The 22,495-nt window shown below is 37.4% G+C and overlaps 2 protein-coding genes across 9 annotated transcripts in view; one reads left to right on the top strand and one right to left on the bottom strand.

The window, feature by feature from the left end:
* Positions 1–612, bottom strand: part of PARPBP (PARP1 binding protein) — a 41,054-nt gene extending 40,442 nt beyond the window's left edge. For 2 of the 7 annotated variants that reach the window (XM_026790913.2, XM_026790915.2), the window contains exon 1: positions 383–579. Coding sequence is in view for 1 of the 7 variants with exons in the window: in XM_074539022.1 (XP_074395123.1) it covers positions 467–469 (3 nt within the window). In the remaining 6 variants the exon portion in view is untranslated. Of the gene's footprint in view, positions 1–382 lie in introns of all 7 variants that reach the window. The other 5 variants (XM_026790914.2, XM_074539021.1, XM_074539022.1 and 2 more) reach the window with 5 other exon arrangements.
* Positions 585–22,283, top strand: NUP37 (nucleoporin 37). 2 transcript variants are annotated; one of them, XM_005482724.4, is made up of 10 exons: positions 585–718; positions 2,209–2,428; positions 4,072–4,196; positions 5,174–5,246; positions 8,845–8,939; positions 17,272–17,362; positions 19,518–19,699; positions 20,595–20,645; positions 21,057–21,150; positions 21,942–22,283. In XM_005482724.4, exons 2-10 carry the CDS (start codon positions 2,273–2,275, stop codon positions 22,053–22,055), a joined length of 981 nt encoding a protein of 326 aa, XP_005482781.1. In that variant the 5' UTR covers positions 585–718; positions 2,209–2,272; the 3' UTR covers positions 22,056–22,283. The 2 variants fall into 2 exon arrangements, with proteins under 2 accessions (XP_005482781.1, XP_026646706.1); XM_026790905.2 differs by having other exon boundaries at positions 686–718; positions 2,209–2,315.
* The last annotated feature ends 212 nt before the right edge of the window (positions 22,284–22,495 follow it).

The following is a 22,495-nucleotide window of genomic DNA, read 5'->3' on the forward strand; positions in this document are numbered from 1 at the left end:
TTTAAACTTGTTCTTTTCTGAAACAAAGTTTCCTAACACTACAGCCAGGAGAAATATCCATCCCATTTACTTCCAGAAGACAAAATTCAACCTTTGACCTTTTCCCACACAGCTGAGGCAATGCCCACAGCGCGTTTGTTTTTTGTTATTGGCATGAAATGTACCAAAATGAGGAAGTGGCAAGGAGGACAGGAGACATCGGGAAACAAGCACGGCTGCAACAGCAACTTCTCACTCTCCAAAACGCTTTAAGGGGACACTTGACTTAACAGTGCGAAAACGACACGGGGGTCACAGAGAAAGTCAGCGTGGGGCAGAGTAAAACCTCTCAAAAGGCTTTTTTTTTCTCACCACCCTGCGAGCTTTCCGAGGGGGACCATACCTGTCGCTTACACCGAAACAGCCCGAACAAGCCCAAACCCCTGCGGAGCCGTCCCTAACGCCCAGAAGCCGGAATGGGCATTACCATTGCGGCCTAGTGGTCCGGCTGGGCCATACCGGGCCCCGCAACCGTGCCCGGAGCGCTGCCGTGCCCTCAGCGCTGCCGCTGCCGCTGTGGCCGGGCCGGGCTGGGGCGCGGCGGCCCCGTTCAAATCCGCCGCGTGGCCCAATGGGCGCGGGGCCGCTGCCCCGGAAGCAGCCGCGCCGCTGCCGCTGCCGCCGGCCGGGGCGGGCGCTGCTGGGGAACCGTGCGGGAACGGGAGCCGGGGACGCCGAGGTGCGTATGGAGCGGGGTTGGGGCACCCCCGGCCCGGAGGAACTCGGGCAGCCTGGCTGGGCCCCGGAGGGAAAAGGAGGGAGTTGGTGGGCAAAGGATGCGCAGGGATGGCGGGAGGTAAAGCGCATCCACGCGGTCTGTTTGCCCTGATAGTGCTTCCTAAAGAAATGAAGGTAATGATACTCTTGGTGGTTTCAAGCTGGTCTGGTGGCCGATAATTCAGGCTGAGAAAGCTTGGAGAAGAGTTTGAGTGGGGCACCTTCCATCATCTCAAGCGGCGCTGCAGGAAAGCTGGAGTGAGACTTTGTCAGGAACTGTAGTGGTAGGACGAGGAGCAATGGGTACAAACTGAAAGACTGGAAACTTTATTTACGTGAGAGGAAGAAATTCTTTCCGGTGAGAAGGGTTAGCCACTGGAACAGGTTGCCTGGGGTGGATGTGAATGTCCCAGTCCTGGCAGTGTTCAGGGCCAGGTTGGATGAGGCATTGACAGCCTTGTCTGATGGAATATATCCCTACCCATGGCAGCAGGGTTTGGGACTACGTGATCTTAAAGTCCATTCCAACCCCTAAACACTCTAAGATTCTATAATGGCTTGTGTTCATGGGAAGCCTTGGAGGAAGAAAACTTTTGATAGAATTAAAACTTGCATTTGGCTTTAGGAGCAAAGCTATGCAGATTATATGGCTGAAGTATTTACAGTACTCTAGTGGACTGTTGTATGAATTAATACACAAGCACACAACTATGGAGAGCCTCTCTGTGTTTGAGGGATGCCTCTGTCAGAGCTGGCTGGCTCCCAAGCAAAACATCCAGTCTTGGATGCTGAGATCTTCTGATCATTTACACACCAAAATCTGTCAAAGGTCTGAGATTTCAAGCTGGTTTTCCACGTGGTGTGTAGTTAGAGATCTGATTTACCAAAAAGACATAAACTAACATCAAATCTGTACTGGGACTAAAAGGAATTGATTCTGAAATCAATTGTGTATCTTGGTCTCTTGTGTTCTAGCACAGAAACCTGGTTTTCATGAAAACTGGTTGAATGCACAATAGTATTTTCATTTACAGTTTTGCAACTTTGGTTAATTTAGTTTTTAGTTAGACTCACTGTCTGTAAAGAGGTAGACCAGTAAAGAGAATTTGAAGGTAGCGACATATTGTTTCTTCTCATTTGGTTGAAAATGCTAAAATGCTGTGTGTGACTCTTCTGGAGTATTTGCAGTTACTTGATTTTTTTATTGATGTGGGGTTGCCAGGGCTAGCACAAGATTTGCAGTTATTGCTGAAGTCTGTAAGAGAGTTCTGAATGTATGTTAGCGTAGTAAATATTTTGATTGATGAAACAAACAGGCTATATCTAATAAGCTTCAATACAGCTTTTGTGTTCTTGAACATGTTGTAGGAAATGTTTATTTGCTCTGCCACAAATACTTTACGATTTTTATTCATGCCATGAGACATCTGTCCTTTTTAAAATTTTGTGTAGGAATGTGGATTTTCATCCTGGAGAAGACATCGCTTCCGTGATACCTTGACTTAGTTGACTGAAAATGAAGCAAGATTCTACAAGAAACACTTCTTACACTGTGGATTGTGAGGATTATGTGCACGTGGTAAAATTCAATCCATTTGACAGTGGAGATTCATGTTCCCTCATTGCCTATGGTGGCAACAATTATGTGGTTGTTGGGACTTGCAGATTTCAGGTTCGTTGTTTTTGTCAGATGAAACTAACATGTCCCTGAAACTCACCTTGCCAGCTTCTCTACTGCAGGAAGACACTGGTCACTTTCCTGTTTCCTCCTCTCCCTGTGGTAAACAAGGGAGAATTTTACTTGTTTATTACACTAACAAGTCTAGGATACTTGTTTTTCAGGAAAAAAAAAAAATTATATATGTAAAATACACACTAATATATCTGTGCTAATTTTGTAGGTATTTCTTTTTAGGGATGAACTGTAGAAATACTTACCTAATTTTTTTTTTTCTCACAATTTTTTTTTGTTGGATCTCCCTCACAGACTGTTGGAAACGGTAAAATTTCTTACCTTCAGTTATTTACCGTTATATTGTGAAAAATTTTTAGATGGAAAACACTGAGTATTGTATATTTTTATACTGGATAAAATGTTTTTCATTAGATGGGGGTTTTTTTGCCTAGATGCTTGGCAATCCATGACAATTGCTTGGAATTTCTAAGCTTTTTTTCTTCCATCTTGCTTCTTTATTATACAATATTATTTTTGTAAATTGTCTACTATGATTAATAATGTAGCTGATATTTTTATTATTGTTGTTGTTATTCCCCATGGTCTTACTGTTGGAAATTTTCTGAAGAGCACCTAGTGCTAACCACAAAAACATACTGACATTTGTGTTGCTCACTACCTTGTTTCTGGTGTAGGCCTTGAAAAGGAAGTTAATTAACATTTTGACAAGCACTGACACAAGGTGTTTTTCTATCATTTTCATATCCTCCCTTCCCTTCCACATGTGGAGTCAGTGAGTATTTCAGAGTAGGAGAGGAAAATGTTATTCTTTCTTCCTGTTGAGAAGCATTGAAAAACTGTGGGTAATTTCATGCATCCTCAGCTGGGTTCTGCTTGGCCTCTACATTATGTAGAGAGGTTCTTTATCTTAAAGCAGAATTGTGACATAGAGAAAATTGTGTAGGAATATCCTTTGAGGTGCTCCATTGGATGTTCTGAAAACTTTTAAAAGCTTTTTAGGGGTCAGCTTATTGACAGAGTCCATAATCCCAACTCTTGTTTCATTTTTCCTGTTATCTGGTGCTCTGACACCAGTGGTAAGAATAAGCAAGCTTGTATTTAGGATTAGATGACAGAGGGCACCTTTTTATCTCCTGCTGTTTGAAAAGAGATGCTCTGGAAGTGACAGCATTTTTCCATGGTGTAAAAACAACTCAGAAAGAAGACAGATGAAATTACATGTTTGCTTTTGTTCTCATTGCTTCTTCTCACTGCAGTGTGTGCTAAATTAAATTGCCATGCTGTTCTAAGTGGCCTTAGTTGTATCTGTGAAGACACTGCTTGTACAGAGAATGAGCTCAGCATCTTCATAGCTCAGTTCTGATTTTTCTGCTCTTCATTGGCCTCTGGTTTGAGACTGCAATCTGTCATAATTTACTCATACTTTAATGTATTTCTAAGTACTTAAATATTTCAAGTTAATGTTTTCTGTATGTTCCAGGTTTTCTCTTTGAAGGTGTTATGATCTGAAGTGATCCCAATACATGTAATTTTGAAAGCCCTTTCATTTTGTGGCAATCTGATTTGTTAGAAGTCACCAAGACCTTGTTCTGAATCAGCTAACTGCAATATTTCTGTAGGAGGAGGATGCAGAAGTGGAAGGCATGCAATATAAGACACTAAGAACATTTCACCATGGAATCAGAGTTGATGCCATAGCATGGAGCCCTGAAACTAGACTTGATGCTATACCTCCCCAGATAAGGTACTTGACAATAAACAACCACAGTGAATCCTTGTCTCTTTCCTGTTTTCCCTAAATCCTTGATATTGGACTGTTCTAAGCTTATGAGTGAAATCTAATTCCTTAGAAATCACTGATGAATCTCTGAATTCTTCAGTAGAGTATTTGTTCTTATAGCCTTTTCTTTGTTCATTTGCTTGGTTTTTGTCCTCCTTGTTGTGCCACTTGACTCTCTCCCTACTGAACAAGCTGTAAACAATATCTTTTTAATTATTTTTATGGACCTCAGACATAGTTTCTTTGTACATCTCAGAGAAACCATTTCTTTTAAGAGCTTTAGTAAATGTGAGATCGTTTGAATGGCCCCATTTATAAAGCTATTTGCACTGATTTGCATCACATGTGCTGTGTTTCAGTGTAGGTAGATACTATTTGTGAGACCGTTTGAGGTGTAAATCTAGAAAATCTAGAAAGATAGTTAGCTATTAAGTGTAAACTTCTGAGTTAAAATGTACTCAGTAGTTTGTTTGATTCTTCAAAATTACCATATTTGCTTACTGCTCAATTTTCATACAGTCTTTTAGATTAAAATATGTTAAATAGAAATTGGTTTCTGAATTTTATATTTCAGTATTTTAGAACACTGATAGTGAAGATTGTTTTTTTTGCCTTACCACTTAACTTCTTCCAAGGAAAGTTTCAGCTGCATTTATGAGAGATATTTCAGGTAATTTGTAATTTATCCAGATTTGGCTTTGTAAAAATATCTGAATAAGTATTCTTGGCACTTGATGCACACTATTTTACAGATAAGCTCCAGTTGTAATTCTGCTTGTTGCCAAAGCAGAAAAGTTAAGATAGATGCTTTTGGGTGTTTCAAAATCTTTTTTTTTTTTTTGCATTTTTAAGATGAAGGAAAAGGCATCTTTGATTGATTAATAGGCAACCATTGCAATGTTGATTGACTGACAAGCCTTTTTTTTGTCTGTTGTGTGTAGGTTTTGTACTGCAGCTTCTGATAGGAAGTTAAGGCTGTTTACTTCAGACCTGCAGGACAAGAATGAATTTAAGGTAAGGGCAGCTGATGTGATTTTTAAAAGATTATTCCATTTTTAGTAAAGTCTAATCTTTAACTATCCTTCTACTCCACTTGTGAGAGATCTTAGGACCATCGCCTCTAAGGTAATAATTGTATTGTAAGTACCTTTCTGTCTTCAAAGTGGGAATTTCTGTAATTATCACCTACATGATCTTCTGATTTTCTTCAAAATTCTTCCTTTGAAACAATGTCCCAATATAGGTACTACTGTTAATTAGCTGTTTGTGCTATCCAGTGTAAAGATTTTTGGTGAGGTCTTAGCTAACAATAAGCAAAGCTAATTAATTTTAAAAAATGTGAGAGAGTATTCCTTTGCTTTTACTGCTTTAGAATATGATAATGCCTCTTTGATGAGAGTGGCTTATTGGGTATAAAGGAGAAAAAACCAGATTTTTATTTTTGGTGTGTTAATTTATATTGGTAAGACAATATAATTTGAGAGAGATTTGTCATTCAGAAATTAAGGGAATTGTGAATGTCAGTTATGTGGCCATACTGATAATAGAATTAATAAAGGCAAGGCATAAGAAGTAAAGATGGATGCTACTAAATGTCTTGAAAGAAAATGCTTTTTGTGTTGCTTCATGCATGCACATACTTTTAATTTCCTTCTTTTAGTGTTGGTCATACATGATTTTGCCACTGAGCAGTGAGATAACTCACATAGCTTGGTGGGATTTCTGACAAAATAGTTCTAAAAGTTCTTTATGCTCTTTGCTTGTGAGTTGATGTCTGTCATTCCATATTAAAGTTGTCTATTTGTGTAATATCTACAGTTTTTTGAATTTCAGACAAGAAGCTTTAATGTTAGCTGTGAGTTGAAGGATTTAACTTAGCAGAATGTAAAGTTTCTTTAATATTAGTTAATGGATCGATAATAAGTTGAAATAATGAAACAATGGGATAAATTTGGTGCTACAGACTCTAGTGAGCTAAATTCAACATCTGAGTTCTAATTTCTTAATTTATTTTGGGTTAATAAGGCCACAAGAAATAATGTGGTCAGCAGGAGGAAGGAAGTGTTTATCCTTCTGTACCTGGCACCTTGAATCCTCTCTTCAGTTTTGTGCCACTCAGGACAAGGAAGACATTGAGGCACTGGAGCATGTCCAGAGAAGGCAGTGGAGCTGGTGAGGGGCCTGGAGCAAAAATTCTTTGAGGGAAAGTCCAGTTGGGGTTGTTCTACATGGAGACAAGAAGGCTTGGGAGGAACCATACATCCTCTACAACCACCTGAAAGGAGGCTGTAGCCAGGTGGGGGTCAGCCAACAAGTCTCCCAGCCAACAAGTGGTAGGACAAGAGGAAATGGCCCCAAGTCATGCCAGAGGAGTTCAGATTGGGTATTAGTAAAAAATTCTTCTGTAAAAGGGTGGTCTAGCATTGGAACAGGCTGCCCATGGAAGCAGTGTGATCTCTGTGTTCACCTTAGAGATTTGGTGCTTAGGGATGGACCTGGCAGTGTTAAATTCGTGTTTGGACTCAGTGATCTCAGAAAGATCTCAGAGGTCTTTTCCAACCTTAATGATTCTATGATTGTGTGGCGCATATGCAATACAAATGAGAAGTGTTGGCTTGAATTTAACAGTAAAGCTGTTAGCTTTGTTTATGCCAGCTCCACCACTGAAATTAGCTGTCCAAGAACTTTAGTAAGGATGTACTCTGGCTGAGGAAAAAGTAAAAATACATACTTATTTTTTATGGGTCAGGCTTGGTCTAATGTTAAAAATAATCAGAAAACAGCTAAGAATACATATTTTTTACCTATTAGTGAGGAACTCATTAACAAAAAGAATGTGGACCTGTGTGTTTATGTCAGTAAAAGTTGTCTTTGAGACTCTCTTCTGGGGTTTTTTGATATAAAGTGTGGAAAACCATTTCTGGTAACCAATTAATTTCTTATATCTGGACAATTATTGTACTCTAGATTTCTTGTCAGGAAAAGTAACACCTAACTCTGATTTAAAGCACATGCAAAATCCCAGATGTTGACAAATTCTGGGTGAGCTATGCTGATCTGGCTTCCAATAAAGTTTGATACAGTGGCTTCTTATTAACAGTTAACTGATACCTCAGAAAACCTATTTCATAAACCTGAGGTTGAACTCATGACGAACATGTGGAAAATTTTGATCTATTATATGGTGCACACTTGTGACACATGGGATCTTCAGGAGAGGTCCAGACCATGGAAACACAGCTGAAGGAAGTATGTGACTACGTTCAGGATGTAATCTCTGAACATTTTGTCTTTTATAGTAAACAATTAGTACGTGTTGCTTCTGGAGGGATAGACAGAGTAACCTTACTCTGTTTTCCCCATGGAAAAACTGTCTTGCTGTAATTATCAACAAGGAACTTGAAGCACACTTGAGTTTTCCATTACTCTGTCGACACAACTAATCCAAAATTTATGGGTTGGATCAAGCCCAGAACAAAAGAAACAAAAGGTAAAATATGACTGATGGATCTTCGTGAAACCTTTTTCTTCTTTTGAGGTTTTCATTTGGAAATGAATTATGGCTTCCTTGTCCTGTTTCAAATTTTGCTTAATAAAAAGCATATTTCATCAGAACTGTAGAAGTAAAATGAGGCAGGATATTTGAATTCAGAATGCTGAAAATTGTCAAAAGACTTGGCATTCTGTCTAAATAGTTTAACATCATCTTAGGGCCTATTAGTTCTAGTATAATCCATTAGGCTTTAATAAAATAATGGAAAAAAATATTGGAAAAAATAAGTTGGCTGCTGAAAATGTTTCTGTATTGAAGTGATGAGGCATTCTTAAAACTTTTAGAGAGGGGGATTTAGTTATTGTGCGTGCTTGAGATTTTCTTTTTTTTTAATCTGTTCTGCATTTGTTCCTCAGAATAGCTACACTTAAAGATGGTGTGTTTTTCTTTGAGAAAACCGTGGAGCTTGTTTTCATTCCACCTTGTTTTCCTCTGCAATCTCTCAGTCTCATGCTGGTATCAGGAGGATATTTTTGTCTCACTTTTATGATACCTTGCTGGGCAAAACAAAAGCAGCTGTGCCTTGGGACTTAATCAGTGAGGCTGAATAGAAGAGGGTGGAACAGATACATCTACACATGGAAATTTGCCTGGCTTAGAATTTTTTGAGATTTCTTTCAAAAACACCATAGGTGTATTTAATGAGAGATTCAGAGATCAGAGTTACTTAACCAGTAATCAGAGTGCAGGTAGTAATGCATTCATTGCCTGGTCATTCTCCTCTTCCATTCTGAGATTTACTATCTTCTGCCTTCTAAATTCAGTGGTTGAAAAAATGATAAAAAGCTCTAGTGTGATTCACAGATCTCTGTCAAGCAAAAGCATCAAACTGACCTCTGTGCTAATACAAGGAGTAGTGGGAGGAATCTTTTCACCTGCAGTATGAATCTACACGAGTTAGATACTTTAAAGAAATCCAGTTATTGATAAAAACTATTTTACTTTGTATTAAAATTATTGTTTTATCTCAACACACACCTTTCCACTAGCAGGTCTGTTAAATATATTGGTGGAACAGTCAGCTCTAAGATAAAAGTATTTCTCTTTTCTGCTTGGCAGACATTTGATGGCCACACAGATTACATTAATGATCTGGTCTTTGCTCCCAACGAAGGTCAAGAAATTGCAAGTGTAAGTGATGATCACACCTGCAGGTATGCATTTTGTTCAAAACACTATTGAAAAACTAGTATTGGACTTTTTCTATCTGTGAATGTTTTATATGTCCACTTAAATAAATAAGTACTTATATTTTATTTTTAGTGTGCCTTCATGGCCCTCTAACAAGTCTAGTCCATTAACAAGATAAGAAATGGACTATTCTTGTTAACTTAAATTGTAGGCTGGCTTTTTGTTGTGATTTGTGGGTTGTCTTTTTTCAAAGCAATATTTTAAATGAGCTAGATTCAAAATGAAGAAAACCTTTGTCTTGGATTTGCATACACTATTTTCCCCCTTCTGGGATAGGAATAAAATGAGAATAGGAGAGATCAGACACATACAGCTCAGTGCTGAATTTTACATACCTTCTCTATGTATTCCGTCATCAGGTGGGTCAAGTTTCAAGTCAGTGAGAGTCAGAATGTGAACTTGTCCATCTACCCAAACGTATTAGCCTTACCAGGGGTGGGATGACATTGCCTGAAGACAGCACCATCCTAACGCAGTGGTACTGGCAGCTCAAAATACCATGATTACAGCTGCTTCAAACCCAGGTGTTTGGATACTTATAACTGGAAGTAGGAGAGTAGCATGGCTGAATGCTTTGAATCCTGCTGGGTAAAGGTTTTTGATGCAGGAGTTTGTCCTTGTCAGAAGGTCACCCATGTTCTAGTGGTGTGTATGAATCTGTTAAGCTGCTCCTCTTACCCCTCCAGTGCAGCTGGAGAGGTCAGGAGGGCTGTGCAGGCTTTCAGGTCATTGCTGTAGGGCAGCAAGAGAGTTGGGAAAGCATCATCATCTTTGACTTTCTTCACTCTGATGAGTAGGCAGTTTTTCCATGGATGGCTAGTCAGTATTTCCAACAAAATCATTAGGAATGAATAGTAGAAATGTATGACTTAGCTGTATCTTCTCATTGATTTCCTATCCTTGATTTCTTTGTTAAATCTAAACTAATATTTGGCTTATTCAGTAAAAAGCTGTTTGACTCTGTGGCCTTTTCCTGTTTCTTTCAGGAAATGCTCAGCTTTCCTGGGATGAAAGAAAAGTGTTTTAAAACCAGTTGTCTAATTGATACTAATTTAAAGGGAATTAAAATGTATGTAATTAATATATGCTAACAAGATTGCAGCTTAGTACCTATGAAAGACATTTTATGCCATAAACCATAAAGTCTTTGGTTAAAAGCCATGGGAAATAAGTAGGATTTTTTTTGGCTACTTGAGTTCTTATTTTTTCCATTCATGCATGTGGGGCATGAAGAGTTTTTCTATTGAATTTAAAGGTTACACTTTCAAAACTAATGGAAAATGCATTCCTTGGGACTTACCAAAATCATTCTTTACTTACTCTGTAATTTGCTTCAGTAGTAATGTAAGAAGAGGAATAATTCTTCTGTCTGAACTGAATTTCTCTCCTGAAATTGTTCTTAGGAAACAAAATCTGCTAATGCCTGTGGAATAAAGTTCTAGAACAATTAGTACAAGTCTTGAGTTGCACTTTTAAGTCTGAATAAATTTTTAAAACAACTTCTCAGTATGTACTGACTATATACAAGCATGGTTAGGTCTTCCCTGGTTTTCACTCAAGAGAAATTTTAGGTTTAAGTTCACCAGAACCCTCTAGGGAAGTAAGATTTTCAGTTTTCACCCACTAAATAGTCTTGCCACAAGCTGGTGCAACTGTGACATCTCTGAGTGGAGTTCAGTCATTTTGGCTGGAGGACAGACAGTGCAAGTTGGATACTGGTTATATCCAAAGTTCTTACCTTTAGGTTGCTGCTGTGTCACTCAGGAATTCTTGTTTCTTGCACATGGTCTTTAATGGCCTTGGTTTCACAACTCAAAACTTTTTTGCAGCTGTGAAGTAGAACTGCACTAAAAATAATTGCAGTGGTCACCTGTGTTAGGATAGCTCTAAGGAATATTTCATTTAATGCCTTGAAATGGTAAGGCAGTATACACTTCTTTGAACATTTGCATCAAGTGTAGGAATGTGTGCATCCCACTTTGTTAATGAGATCTCTGTTTGTGTGTGTGTGCAACTCCCCGTGCACCACTCTTCAAAAAAAATTACTGCTGGCTTTTTCATAATGATTCAGAAACACAGTCTAGAGTAAGAGCCTGAATGAGGGATGTGGGACTCCAGGCTGCTCTTCAAAATGCAGTTTATTACCTCCAAGAGGTTACAGCAGTCCAGGGTCATGGGTGACAGACCACTGTCAGCTCCAGCTGCAGGCAGGCCTGGAGACCCTTTGGTTTTGGTTACATTGCAGTATATACTTTTCTTTGCTGAGCATCTTAATACAGACAAACCAATGTATACCTTAACTATTATCTATAGCCTATCATAACTACTATAATTACCATATTCATGTTACTATTCTCCAATCAGTGAAAGTTAGTACATTACAGTTTAAGCTAGAAGTTGTTTTTCAGTTTTATTGCAGTAGAAAATTCTGAGACCTTTTTTCTACTTGCCACATCAGCAGGCTTGTTTGCCTGTGCTGTCTTTCTGCTTGGTAAAAACATGTTCTTGTTTGAGGTGGGTTTATCCTTTGCTCTAAGTCATAACAACCCCTTCTAACTAACAAACCCTTTGCCTTCTTAGTTATCTACTAAGACTGGCTCAGCAATTCTTTTCTTCTATATCAAAACTTGCTTTCATTTCTATTCTTCCTTGAGATTCTACATTCAAAAATCTTTCTGCCAACCATACATATCTGTTAAATTTCCTTGTCAAACTTTCATCCTTCCCAACAGTCTAGTAGCCTGCACAGATTCAGATGTGCAAATGATTTCGTTCTGATACTTAATGAAACCAAAAATTTCTGGGGAATGTTTGGAAAACGCCACGAGTTCAACTGACACACTCCACTCACTATTGGTGGTTAAAGACCTGGTGTTTCTGGAATTACTTAATGCAAAATACCATCCTCTCAAAACCCACTAATCTCATATCCATGCTAAAAATGAACCTCTTGACTCTCAAAAGGTTAATTCAGTCTGATTGGTAATCACCTCATACTCCCTCCTCAGGTAGAACTGAAAGGTCTGACAGTGTTAGACCCTTAAAAATACTGGCATGGCAATTTCTTCTGGTCATGGAGTGCTGGAATGGCTTGTATTTAGAAAAGCTGAAAAGACTCATCCATCCCTTTCTCTCCCTCACTCTCTCTTATTCTTAAACTACATCCTTTTCCTCTTTTTGAGTGCAAAAGAGATTACAGTTGAATTATCTTCCACATTATCTGTGACCATACTTGCTTTTTGATTCCTTTCTGAGTTCTGTTCATTTCCTTAGGCCATGGCTCACATCACTGCACAGAGAACTTTGTGAATTCATCAGTCACTCTGAAGTTCAGCCTTCTCTGTTGCATGTAGAATAAATGCCACATCATGAGAGGATTCGTTTTGTTCTCTAACCAGGGATTAGGGGGCAAGGTTTGATGTCACTGAAAGCTAAATTAACTTTAGTTTTAGAATGCTTTGTAGTGTTTCATCTGGTTTTAAGGGGTTTATCTGTAGCATATTTTTACAGGGTACTCTCATGCCCTAGGTATTTTGTGTAGATTTTTCTCTAGACAATATGAAGGAAAGTTAATGGTAACTCCTGGGTTTTTTTGGTTGTTTTTTTTTTTTTTGTTTGTTTGGGTGTTTTGTTTTTTTTTTTGTTCTTTTCTTTAATGTATTGCCAGCACACGATGCACTTGAATCTTACCTTGATTATTCAATAAATATTTCAGGTTTTGGCTATGTTGAAAAGTGGTCATTATCACTTATTTCTGCCTCCAAAACCATGTTCTATTTGCATTTTCCCATTCCTAGTGCAGTCAAATATGGATTTCTGTCAACATTTTTATGAAAGTTGTCATACCAAAATACTTCTTCTTTCTGAGGTATGCTGGTTACATTTTATCAAGCTAGTTCTGCATGATAATTTATGAAAATAAACAAGTCTTGAATTGTTTTCAGAGTCCAGTCTTTGATTTTGCACACTTGTATGCATCCCTGTATGTAGTCTTACACAATTCTGTTACATTGTACAGCCACAATGCATTAACCAACTGGTTTTGGACAGTGCAAGAATTAACTGGTCTCCTGTCAGCTTAAAAAAAAACAACCAAAAGCTTTCTGGATCAAATGTTTGGAACATTATTTCAGGGTTATCTTAATAAACTTTTCATTAGGAAGTCTTCAAAATATGAGAATGATGGAGTAATTTCCTTTGTGACACATTATGGCTTATGTTAAGCGTAACACAGCCCTAGAATGCAGTCTAGTCTATAAATTGTTTTTAAATAGAAATCATTGCCTTAGATTTGCTTAGAAGTTTTTTTATATTTTAGAAAGCCAGCAGCAGAATTGTTAGTTGAGTTTCTCAGTAGCAGTCATGCCAGAGAAGCATTTATGTTAGATATCCACATGGGGAACAATTAGCTGGTAGCTCTCAACAGGGATTTTTTGCTCTGGTTGAAAGGACAGAACTGAAGTGTCACTTTTTTTTTTCAAAAATGCTGCGTGGTCTCTGGTTTTGCTTTAGATAACTTTAAAGGTATTTCAGTACTAGTAGTAGTAGAAATGTGTGTTCCTTGGACTTAGTTCTATGTGTGCATGGCCTGAAATGTGTATTAGTGAAGTGGAGATACTGCACTGCTTCTCCTGCCTCTACCAACACTGCAGGGTGTAATTGCAGCCCAAAGTCAGCAGTGAGAAATATACCCATCTATTGATTGCATATCCAAGTAGATATTACAAGCTAGAGATAACATGTTTTTTCATGCCAAGATCTGAAATACTCTAATCACTAATTCTTTAGAAACAGTGACATTTCCTTTGATCATCAAAAGAAAATAGTGAACATGGGTCAGCTTTCTGAAGGAATATTTGTACATTTCCTCTGTTAGAAGACTTCATAAAAACTTAAGTATTACACCTTTCTCTTGTTCTGACCAGACAGAGGAATCTCTAAGTTCCACTTCAGCCGTTAATGTCCTGCCTGGTGCCCTCCAGATCTGTGATAGCCAAATCCATATGGAGTTGGCAGAAGACCTTAGAGAAAGCCAGTGTTGTTTGTATTCTCTGCAGTATTTCCCAATCTCTGCACTTTCATGTTCCTTTTCTGAGATCTTCTCCTCACTCCTTGTGCTCAACTTCACCTCTGTGTGATCTCAGGAACAGGAAACTTGCCCTCCTCCATAGTCCTCTAGGCTTTTCAAGAGTGATAGGATTTTACTCACACATGGAATATGTCTGATGGAGATATAAAGAAATGTATTAAAGTTGGATATTTAAAAAAAAAAACAAACAACAAAACCATGTTGGACAGGAGTAATCTTTGAGTAATGGATCAACTATAGTTGATCATGCTTTGTGGTTGGAAATCAGATGTCAAGGTTTCTTCTAGCCCCCACCACTCACTAAAATTGTTAGAAATCTTTTGTTGGAAGAGTTCCCATTTTCACTTCCATCTTCTGAGGATTTGAGAAATGACTGAAGATTGCAATCTGGTTTAGTTCATTCACTATTGCAACAATTAGCAGTTAGTTCTGCTAGTTAGAATTATTCATAATTCAGAAAATTAGAAGATAAAATAAGGATCATTTCCACTGCCACAAGTTTTCAGAGTTCTAATGAGGTACTTTGCCAGCTGTAATAAAAGTCCACTGTATGATGACATTGCTGCACATATGCATCCATTTTCATGCATACAAGATATAATATAGTTGAGTCAATGGAATTTGAATATCTTAAAGCTATTAGATAAGTGCAGTTTTCATTGGTTTGTTAGTTACAGGATTTGAGTGACAAAAGAAAGGTATTAGTATCTCAAGAATTTTCTTTAACAGCATTAGCAACTGTCTGGATTTGAGTTGGTTTAAGTTTTCTGAGTACTGCAGTAAATAATTTCTCAGTCCTTAGTTACTCAAAAAATAATTATTTTACTGAGAAGATTAGATGTTATTTTTGAGACTATACATTAATCAAACTTATTTCAACTGTGCTTATTCAAACTTTTTTCCAATAAATTTTTGTGGATTTTTGTTTAAATACCAGAAAAAAAATGCCATAAGCTCAGTGACAAGTCTATGCCACGATACCTGGTTGGAAGAGAAGTAAGAGAGTGACACATTGCAGGGTTAAAAAAGATGTTTGGAGAAAAACAGACAGTTATTTTAGTTTGGTATAAAATCATGGTAGTACTAGTAAAGTTTCAAGAGCTTTGAATGGGAGACAAAATCTTCAGTCTTTTTGGATTGATTTATATGATAGGAATGTGGACAAAATGGGGAGACAGCATCTGTAGCTGATTTGGTTATGATTACTGAGTAATTTAGGAGTTGAAAATCAGTTTGGCTAAATTGTTGGGGTTTGCATGTTTTTTACTTGGGTTTTTTCACAAAGAAATAGTGAAAAGAGTTAATTGAACACATATGTAATTGTATAGACATGATGCATTCAGACAAGGATCTATCTTGATATGTATTGCTTGGTTTGTGTTTTGGGGGTTATGGGTTTTTTTCCCCCAAAACTAAATAATATTTTCTTTGGTATCAATAAAGAAAATATAAAAGAGGCTTTTAGACCTTCTCCTCCCCATACTGTTTGTTACTAACACTCCTGCCATTCTTACAAAGTAAAAACTACAAATTTGGTAACTTTATAAATAGCAAAGTTATGAAGGTAAAAACCATAAATTTCTGTCTCAACACCTAATAACATCACTCACTTCAGGGAAGGAAACATAATGGCATATTCCTTTTGCCAAAATGATTCACCATCTTCTCTTGTATCATAATTTTCTCCCTGCACAGTAAATACACATGGGGAGTGTTGATTTGACTTGGACAAATCTACAAGGCAAAATTTTTGGCAGTAGAAGAAAGTATTATATGTTTCTAAATTACCTAATCAAGTAGATATTTCATTTTTTAAACACTTGTCAGGTTTTTGTTTTGACTTTTTTTAGTAAGCACACTGATTCTTCAAGATTAGAGACCCTGTGTTTTCTACAGGGAGAACAAATATTTGATCTGTTGTGGTTTGGCATAAGAAAACAACATTGTTCATTAAATATATTTACTTTATTCCCATATATTTTGTCTAGACTTATGATGTATTGGTTAAGAGTTTTTTTAAATCTCTTAAATAAAAGCCTCTAAGCACCCTGGTGAGATATAAACTGAAAAAGTCTGGAGGAAGTCAGCAAAAATCCTCTAGAATAAACAATAATAGTACGTAGCCACTCATCTAGCTCAAAAGACTGGGCAGAACACTACTTTAAAAATTGGCTGTTTCTCAAGTTTTGCATGTCAGAGAGGAAGGATATATGTGTATGTTTCAGTGTCCAAATGTATATAAATAACACGTAGCCTTGTGGTTCAGACTGATGTTCACAACTGTGATGTCTTTGTCCTATAAAAGAGCTATGGATTTGGTAGGAAAAGAGGGAAGTGAGCAGTGGCTGTGAGGTAAAATAGTCTCAGTTTTGGTTTTGTTGCATTTTAGAAACAAAGTAGCTCCATGGCTCATTACCACTCTGATTGAACACATCCAAAGAAAACTCACCCATCACCTAACCTAGTTTTGGTGTTTCAGCATTACACTTTGCTGTCCATCCATATTGACCAAATACAGTTGATTATTTAATTTTTTTTTTACAGCTGCCAGATATGTATTTTAGGTGTTTTTAAAGGAAAAGGTAAAACTGGCACATGCAATTTACCTGTTGAAAACTCTCCAAGACCCTTTCTTGGTTAGTGTTACCTCTGCCACTGATCCTTCTGTTTGCCTTAGCTTCATTTCTGGTTTCTTACATTTCCATTACTCAATCTTGTCTTACCAGGAAATACGGGAAACTCTTACATTAGGCAGCCAGAATACTTTAATTAAGGGTCTTGCCCTTTATATGGCAACATTAATGATTTGTTTGGTACCTCATTTTAGGTTCCTTGTATCAACTGGGCCAACACTGACATTCCTGCTTTGTACTGCCCCACTGCTATTTATGGTATAGCACAAAGGCTGTAGTGTTGTCTTATGAAAAAATGGGAACATCTCACTGAGATTTCATGTCTAGATAACTTACAATGGCAAATCATTTGAATAATTAAAGAGAGGCTCTGCCTCACTCATCAATGTTAAAATACATTATCTGCAGCACTGGCCACTTCCAATGACTTCTTCAAATTATACAGCATGAACACTATTTCACTTGGTCACTTCCTCTGTGAACACATTGAGGCACTGAAAGTTAATGTATTTGCAGTCAAATGGCAATAGTTTAGTACTTTACTTTTTTTTTCTTTCTTTCTTTTCTCCCCAGGGTCTGGGATTTGGAAGGAAATGAGAAGGCCCATTTTGTTTTACGTTCTTCTGGAATGAGTGTTTGCTGGCATCCTGAGGAGGCTTTTAAGGTTGTGGTTTTCTCCCTCGCCACCTTTAAAATAACAGGAGGGGGGACACACCTAAAGTGTGAATCTTTGATGTTGTAGTAACATTAAAGTTTGAGGACCTAGTTTACACTGTAACTGGGTATTGGTTGGATCTGCTAATGTGAAGAGACTGTGAATGAATTCTCATTGCCATTCTTGTCATTTTACCCTCGGTCCCTTACTCCTCCCATCAGAAATATTCCTTCTTGATTAGGCACATCAGTTGTTGATAACTATTCTGCTGATTGCTTATTAACTGACACCAGAGAAGAGCTCGAGTTTCCTCAGTCATGGTAACACAGTTCACCAATAATACAGACTCTTTATAGAACATGCCAAGCTTTGAAAAGTATCTGTTTGAAGTTAACAAGGGACATTTTTGTTGTTGTTCTTGCTTAAAGTGTATGAAATATGTTCTGAAAAATCAAATCAATAGACTGTGATTTTATACTTATCTCGTTATTGTACTAAGGAGGATTAATCAGCTGGTAAGTACCCAAATATCCAGTTTCATTAATGGTCTAGTCCCTGCAGTCTTGGATTTATTATTCCTATTGTGCCTATCAATAACTGCCTTAAGCAGCTACAAATGGTTGTTTGGGTTACCACAAAAACACATACTTAAAACAGAGAAAAGCAGTCAAATAAGATATCAAAATATTTACACAGCAGCAGGGAAGGAGGATCTCTAATCTCATCACACTTTCCACCAATATCAATATCCGTTCTTACTAAGAAAGGAAACTGTTAACTAGGAATACTGTTGATTCAGGTGGTGTCAGAATTTAATGGGTTAGCTGCTGTTTGCTACTGGGCAACTTTGTTAGCACAACAAAATTAATAGATTTTCCCAAAAATACTGCAATAGTATGCCAGTATGCTTAGATATTATTAGCATGTCTTTTCTTTGACCATTGTCAGAGACAGGCACAGGGTTTTTTGGGGTTTTTTTGGTTTCTTTTAAAGAAAAGTCCATTCCAAATGCTCATAAAACTTGCTAGATTTAGTTCTTGCTGAAAAGCTTATTGCAGGTCAAAATGCTTACTCACCATGACCTTTAGATTGCAGGAAAGCATGTTTGGGTGACAGGTCTGTTTTTCCAAACAAACTGGTATAACTGGAGTATTTTTTTTTTTGCTTCTTTGCATTTCTTAATTATTGTTCATGACTGTCTGAAAACCATTTCTCCCCATTAAGAAAAATCTCATGTCATCATCTGGGCATTGGAACGGGTTGCCCAAAGTGTTCAAGACCAGGTTGGATGGAGCCCTGAGTGATCTGGCCTAGCAGAGAGTGTCCCTGCCCATGGCAGAGGATTGGAACTAGAGGATTTTTAATTTCCCTTCCAACGCAATCCTTCTATGATTCTGTAATTGAATCAGGAAGCTCTTTCTGCAATACTTAAAAAACAACTGCTTGAGTGTACTGCTGTAATGGAAAAAGTTTAAATAAAATATGTTGCAAACTGTTATAGGATGAAGTAAGAGTTGTTATATAAAATCAGTAAGAGTGGTTCTACAGATTCTACAGCCACACTAATTAATAATTTGCTGAGAATGCTAGAATCATTTAGGTTGGAAAAGACCTCTAAGATACTCAAGTCCAACCTTTGATTGAACACCACCATATCAAATAAACCACAGCACTAATTGCCATATACAGTAATTTCTTGAACACCTTCAGGGATGGTGACTCCACCACTTCTCCAGGCGGCTCTGTTCCAGTGTTTGATAACCCTTTATGTTTAACAGCACTAAGTGTCACTTGGTTCTTTGTGCTCAGAACAGAAGCTGCTGAATGTTAAAATAATAACTTTTTGCTGTGTGAAAGCACAGTGATTTGGTGGTTGTGAGCTGGTATTTCTAACCACCAAAATTATACACATAGATATCTATAGACATGTAGAAATGAAAGAATGTAATCATTATGTGTAATGGTGTAGCGATAGTATAAAGTGGTTTTTACTCATTGGTTACAGAGTGTCCAAGAGAAAATTTTCTGGTATGAAGTGAAGAACTGTACTTCATTTAGTAGTATTAATATTTATTTGAATGTATTCTAGATTTTCATAGAGTAGAAAAAAATTATTTTCTATTACATTGTAAGTTTACCACATTCTATGAATTTCTTTTAACAGCTGATGGTGGCAGAGAAGAATGGGACAATACGGTTCTATGACCTGATTACACAGCAGGCCATTCTCTCCCTGGAGTGTGAACAAACACCACTGATGTCAGCAGACTGGTGTTTAAAAAATACCTTCAAAATTGGAGCAGTTGCTGGAAGTGATTGGCTGATCTGGGATATCACTCGCTCCAGGTATTTTTATTCCCATGGCATAGATGTGTTTATTCTCCTCATGAGGAAATGCAGGTACTTGGATAATAAAGCACGGCAGTCACAAAATCACATATGGGTCAGGCTGGAAGGGACCACAGTGTGTCAGCTGGTCTGACCTCCCTGCTCAAGCAGGGTCATCCTAGAGCACAAGGCACAGGATTGTGAATATCTTCAGTTTGGGACACTCCACACCCTCTCTGGGCATTGTTCCAGTGCTTGGTCACATGCAGAGTAAAGAATTTCTTCCTCATGTTCAGGAACTTCCTGTGCATCAGTTTGTGCCCACTGCCTTTTAGCCCATTGCTTGCAGCACGGAGCAGAGCCTGGCTCCATCCCCTTGATACCCTCTCCAGATACTGATGGACATTGATGAGGTCCCCTCTCAGTCATCTCTTCCTGAGGCTGAACAGGCTCAGCTTCTCCAGCCTTTCCTTGTTAGAGATGCTCCAGCCCCTTACTCATCTTTGCAGGCCCAATGCATAAGCTAAATAAATAAACAATTATCAGGAATTATGATATTGATACAAACCACTCCTTTTATTTGTTTCATTTTTATCAATATTTTATGTTAAAAATGTAACATTGTCTTTTTGTCCATTCGAGATAGTATCTCACTACTGTTTGCCTCTCACTTGTATGTGTTTGTTAAAATTTCATTCCAAGTCATCAGTAGATAACTATTGATCCATAATGAACTGGGCAACTACTTCAGTTTTCCTACTCCAAATTGAGATCAAAGCTGCAGGGATGCTCTGGTTTTCCCTCAGCTGCTTCACAGAGAGTAAACAGTGTGTATTTCACTGTACTTTTACTACTTACAGTATGAGCTGTAGTTGTTTGCAGAACAGTTTTTTACTCTGAATGTCTCTTTTAGTTATCCACAGGATAAGAGACCTGTCCATGTTGACCGAGCCAGATTATTCAGGTATAAAAGTTGTCTTGATTTGATGGGGTTTATTTATTTAAGTCTATATCTGTGCAAACAGTTGTGAGTTTAGCAACCTGGTTGGATCTCACTTAAGTAATTTTTAGGGGACTGGGTGTATAAACTTAGTGAAATTTGTGAATGACTCACATTTAGTATATATGTGTAGCATTCATGTGATACTTTTTTTTTTGTTTGTTTTAAAACACTGTGCATGTGGGGCAGTGGGTAGGGAACAATATACAAGCTAATTCTGTAAATCTGCTACTCTGCTGTTAGTAGAGTACATGACATCTTCACAGTTAGTCTCAAGGGAGTGAAGTCCACTTTGTGTGCACTTCTGCTGCTATGACAGGGGTATTTGGAAAGAACATACATTTTATTCATAGGTGTAATTCATTTTATTCATAGGTGGTCCCGAGTGAATGAAAATCTGTTTGCAACCACTGGATATCCAGGAAAGACAACTACTCAATTGCTGGTTCATCATTTAGGACACCCCCAGGTAAATTTTTGACTGGAGTTGCATCTGTTCTCCTCAGATCAGACTCATTTTACTTAAAAGCTACAATTAAAAACTAGCCCAAACCATTCAGAACTGCTGCTTGGTGTACCCATTTTGTTTTATTTTGGTTTGTGGCATTCATGCTAAGGAAAAAAAAATTGGTGCATACTTAAACTCCTAGTTTAGAAGCTGCTTGATCTAGATGTTTTAGCTTGATTTGCCATATCAGTTCTGAGGGGAAGAAAAACACCTTTAACCTGATATTTAATTAATCTGGCAATATTTCTAGTTCTTAGGAGGCTAAAAACACCTAGTGGTATATTTTTATATATAATTTTATAATTATATTTTAAATCATTAATGAAAATGCAAAGCATAGGAAATATTTTGGTTTTGCTGGAGTCAGTATATATTTGCAATGCTTACAGTAAAAATATTACTTCCAAACATACTGGTTATGAATACATTGAAATAACAGAAGTAATTTCATTTTAAAAGGTTTCTAAGTTTGATATCATGCCTTTATAATAATGATGTTTATGCTAATGTAAAGAGTTGAAACTATTTGTTATTATGGAATATTTTGCTGTATTACTTAAGTAAGCAGCTACTGGAACTATGTAGCAGGGATTCACATTTTTCAGTAGAATTTCTGTTGTATTTTAACTACATTTGTTAAGGAGTATTTAATCTGTGGTATTTGTCTATGCAACTTGGTATCTGCAGTTTAGCAATCATTAATAAGGAAAGTTGAATTGATATTTTTCTATCTCTCTCTTTGTTTTTTACAGCCCATTCTTACTGGAACTGCAGCTGTAGGATCTGGTTTGACGTGGCACAGAACTCTTCCATTATGTGCAGTTGGAGGAGACCATAAAATTTTCTTCTGGGTTACTGAAATGTAAAATAAGCATTTGCCTTCAACATGAAGCTTGACAGCATAATGCCTTTTTTCTAGTAAAATGAAGAAATTTACTCTTTGTGATGGTTTTCACTTGGACAACAGAAGGAAGAAAGCAAGATATAAATCACTTTTGTTTGATTTTTAGCTTGCAAGTACAAGAGCTTTTGAAAAATTGGTTATCATACATCTTGGTTATTTCTATTCGAATAAAATGTACTTTTTAAACATGGCATTTGGTGTGAATTTTTTTTCAGGAGTTTTAAAGAGATTTTGTGTCCCAGCATGTCATTCTGATAATCTCACTCAGTTAATAGAGCTCAAATACCTGATATTGTGCAGAGTACCTGCAGAAAGAACACCTCTCTATATCAACTTTGCCAACCATGACTATCTCATAAGAAAAAAAAAAGCAGAAGTGTACCGTGATAAAATGTTGTTCCT

The sequence above is a fragment of the Zonotrichia albicollis genome, chromosome 4, assembly GCF_047830755.1.
Source record: "Zonotrichia albicollis isolate bZonAlb1 chromosome 4, bZonAlb1.hap1, whole genome shotgun sequence".
NCBI classification, from domain to species: domain Eukaryota; kingdom Metazoa; phylum Chordata; class Aves; order Passeriformes; family Passerellidae; genus Zonotrichia; species Zonotrichia albicollis.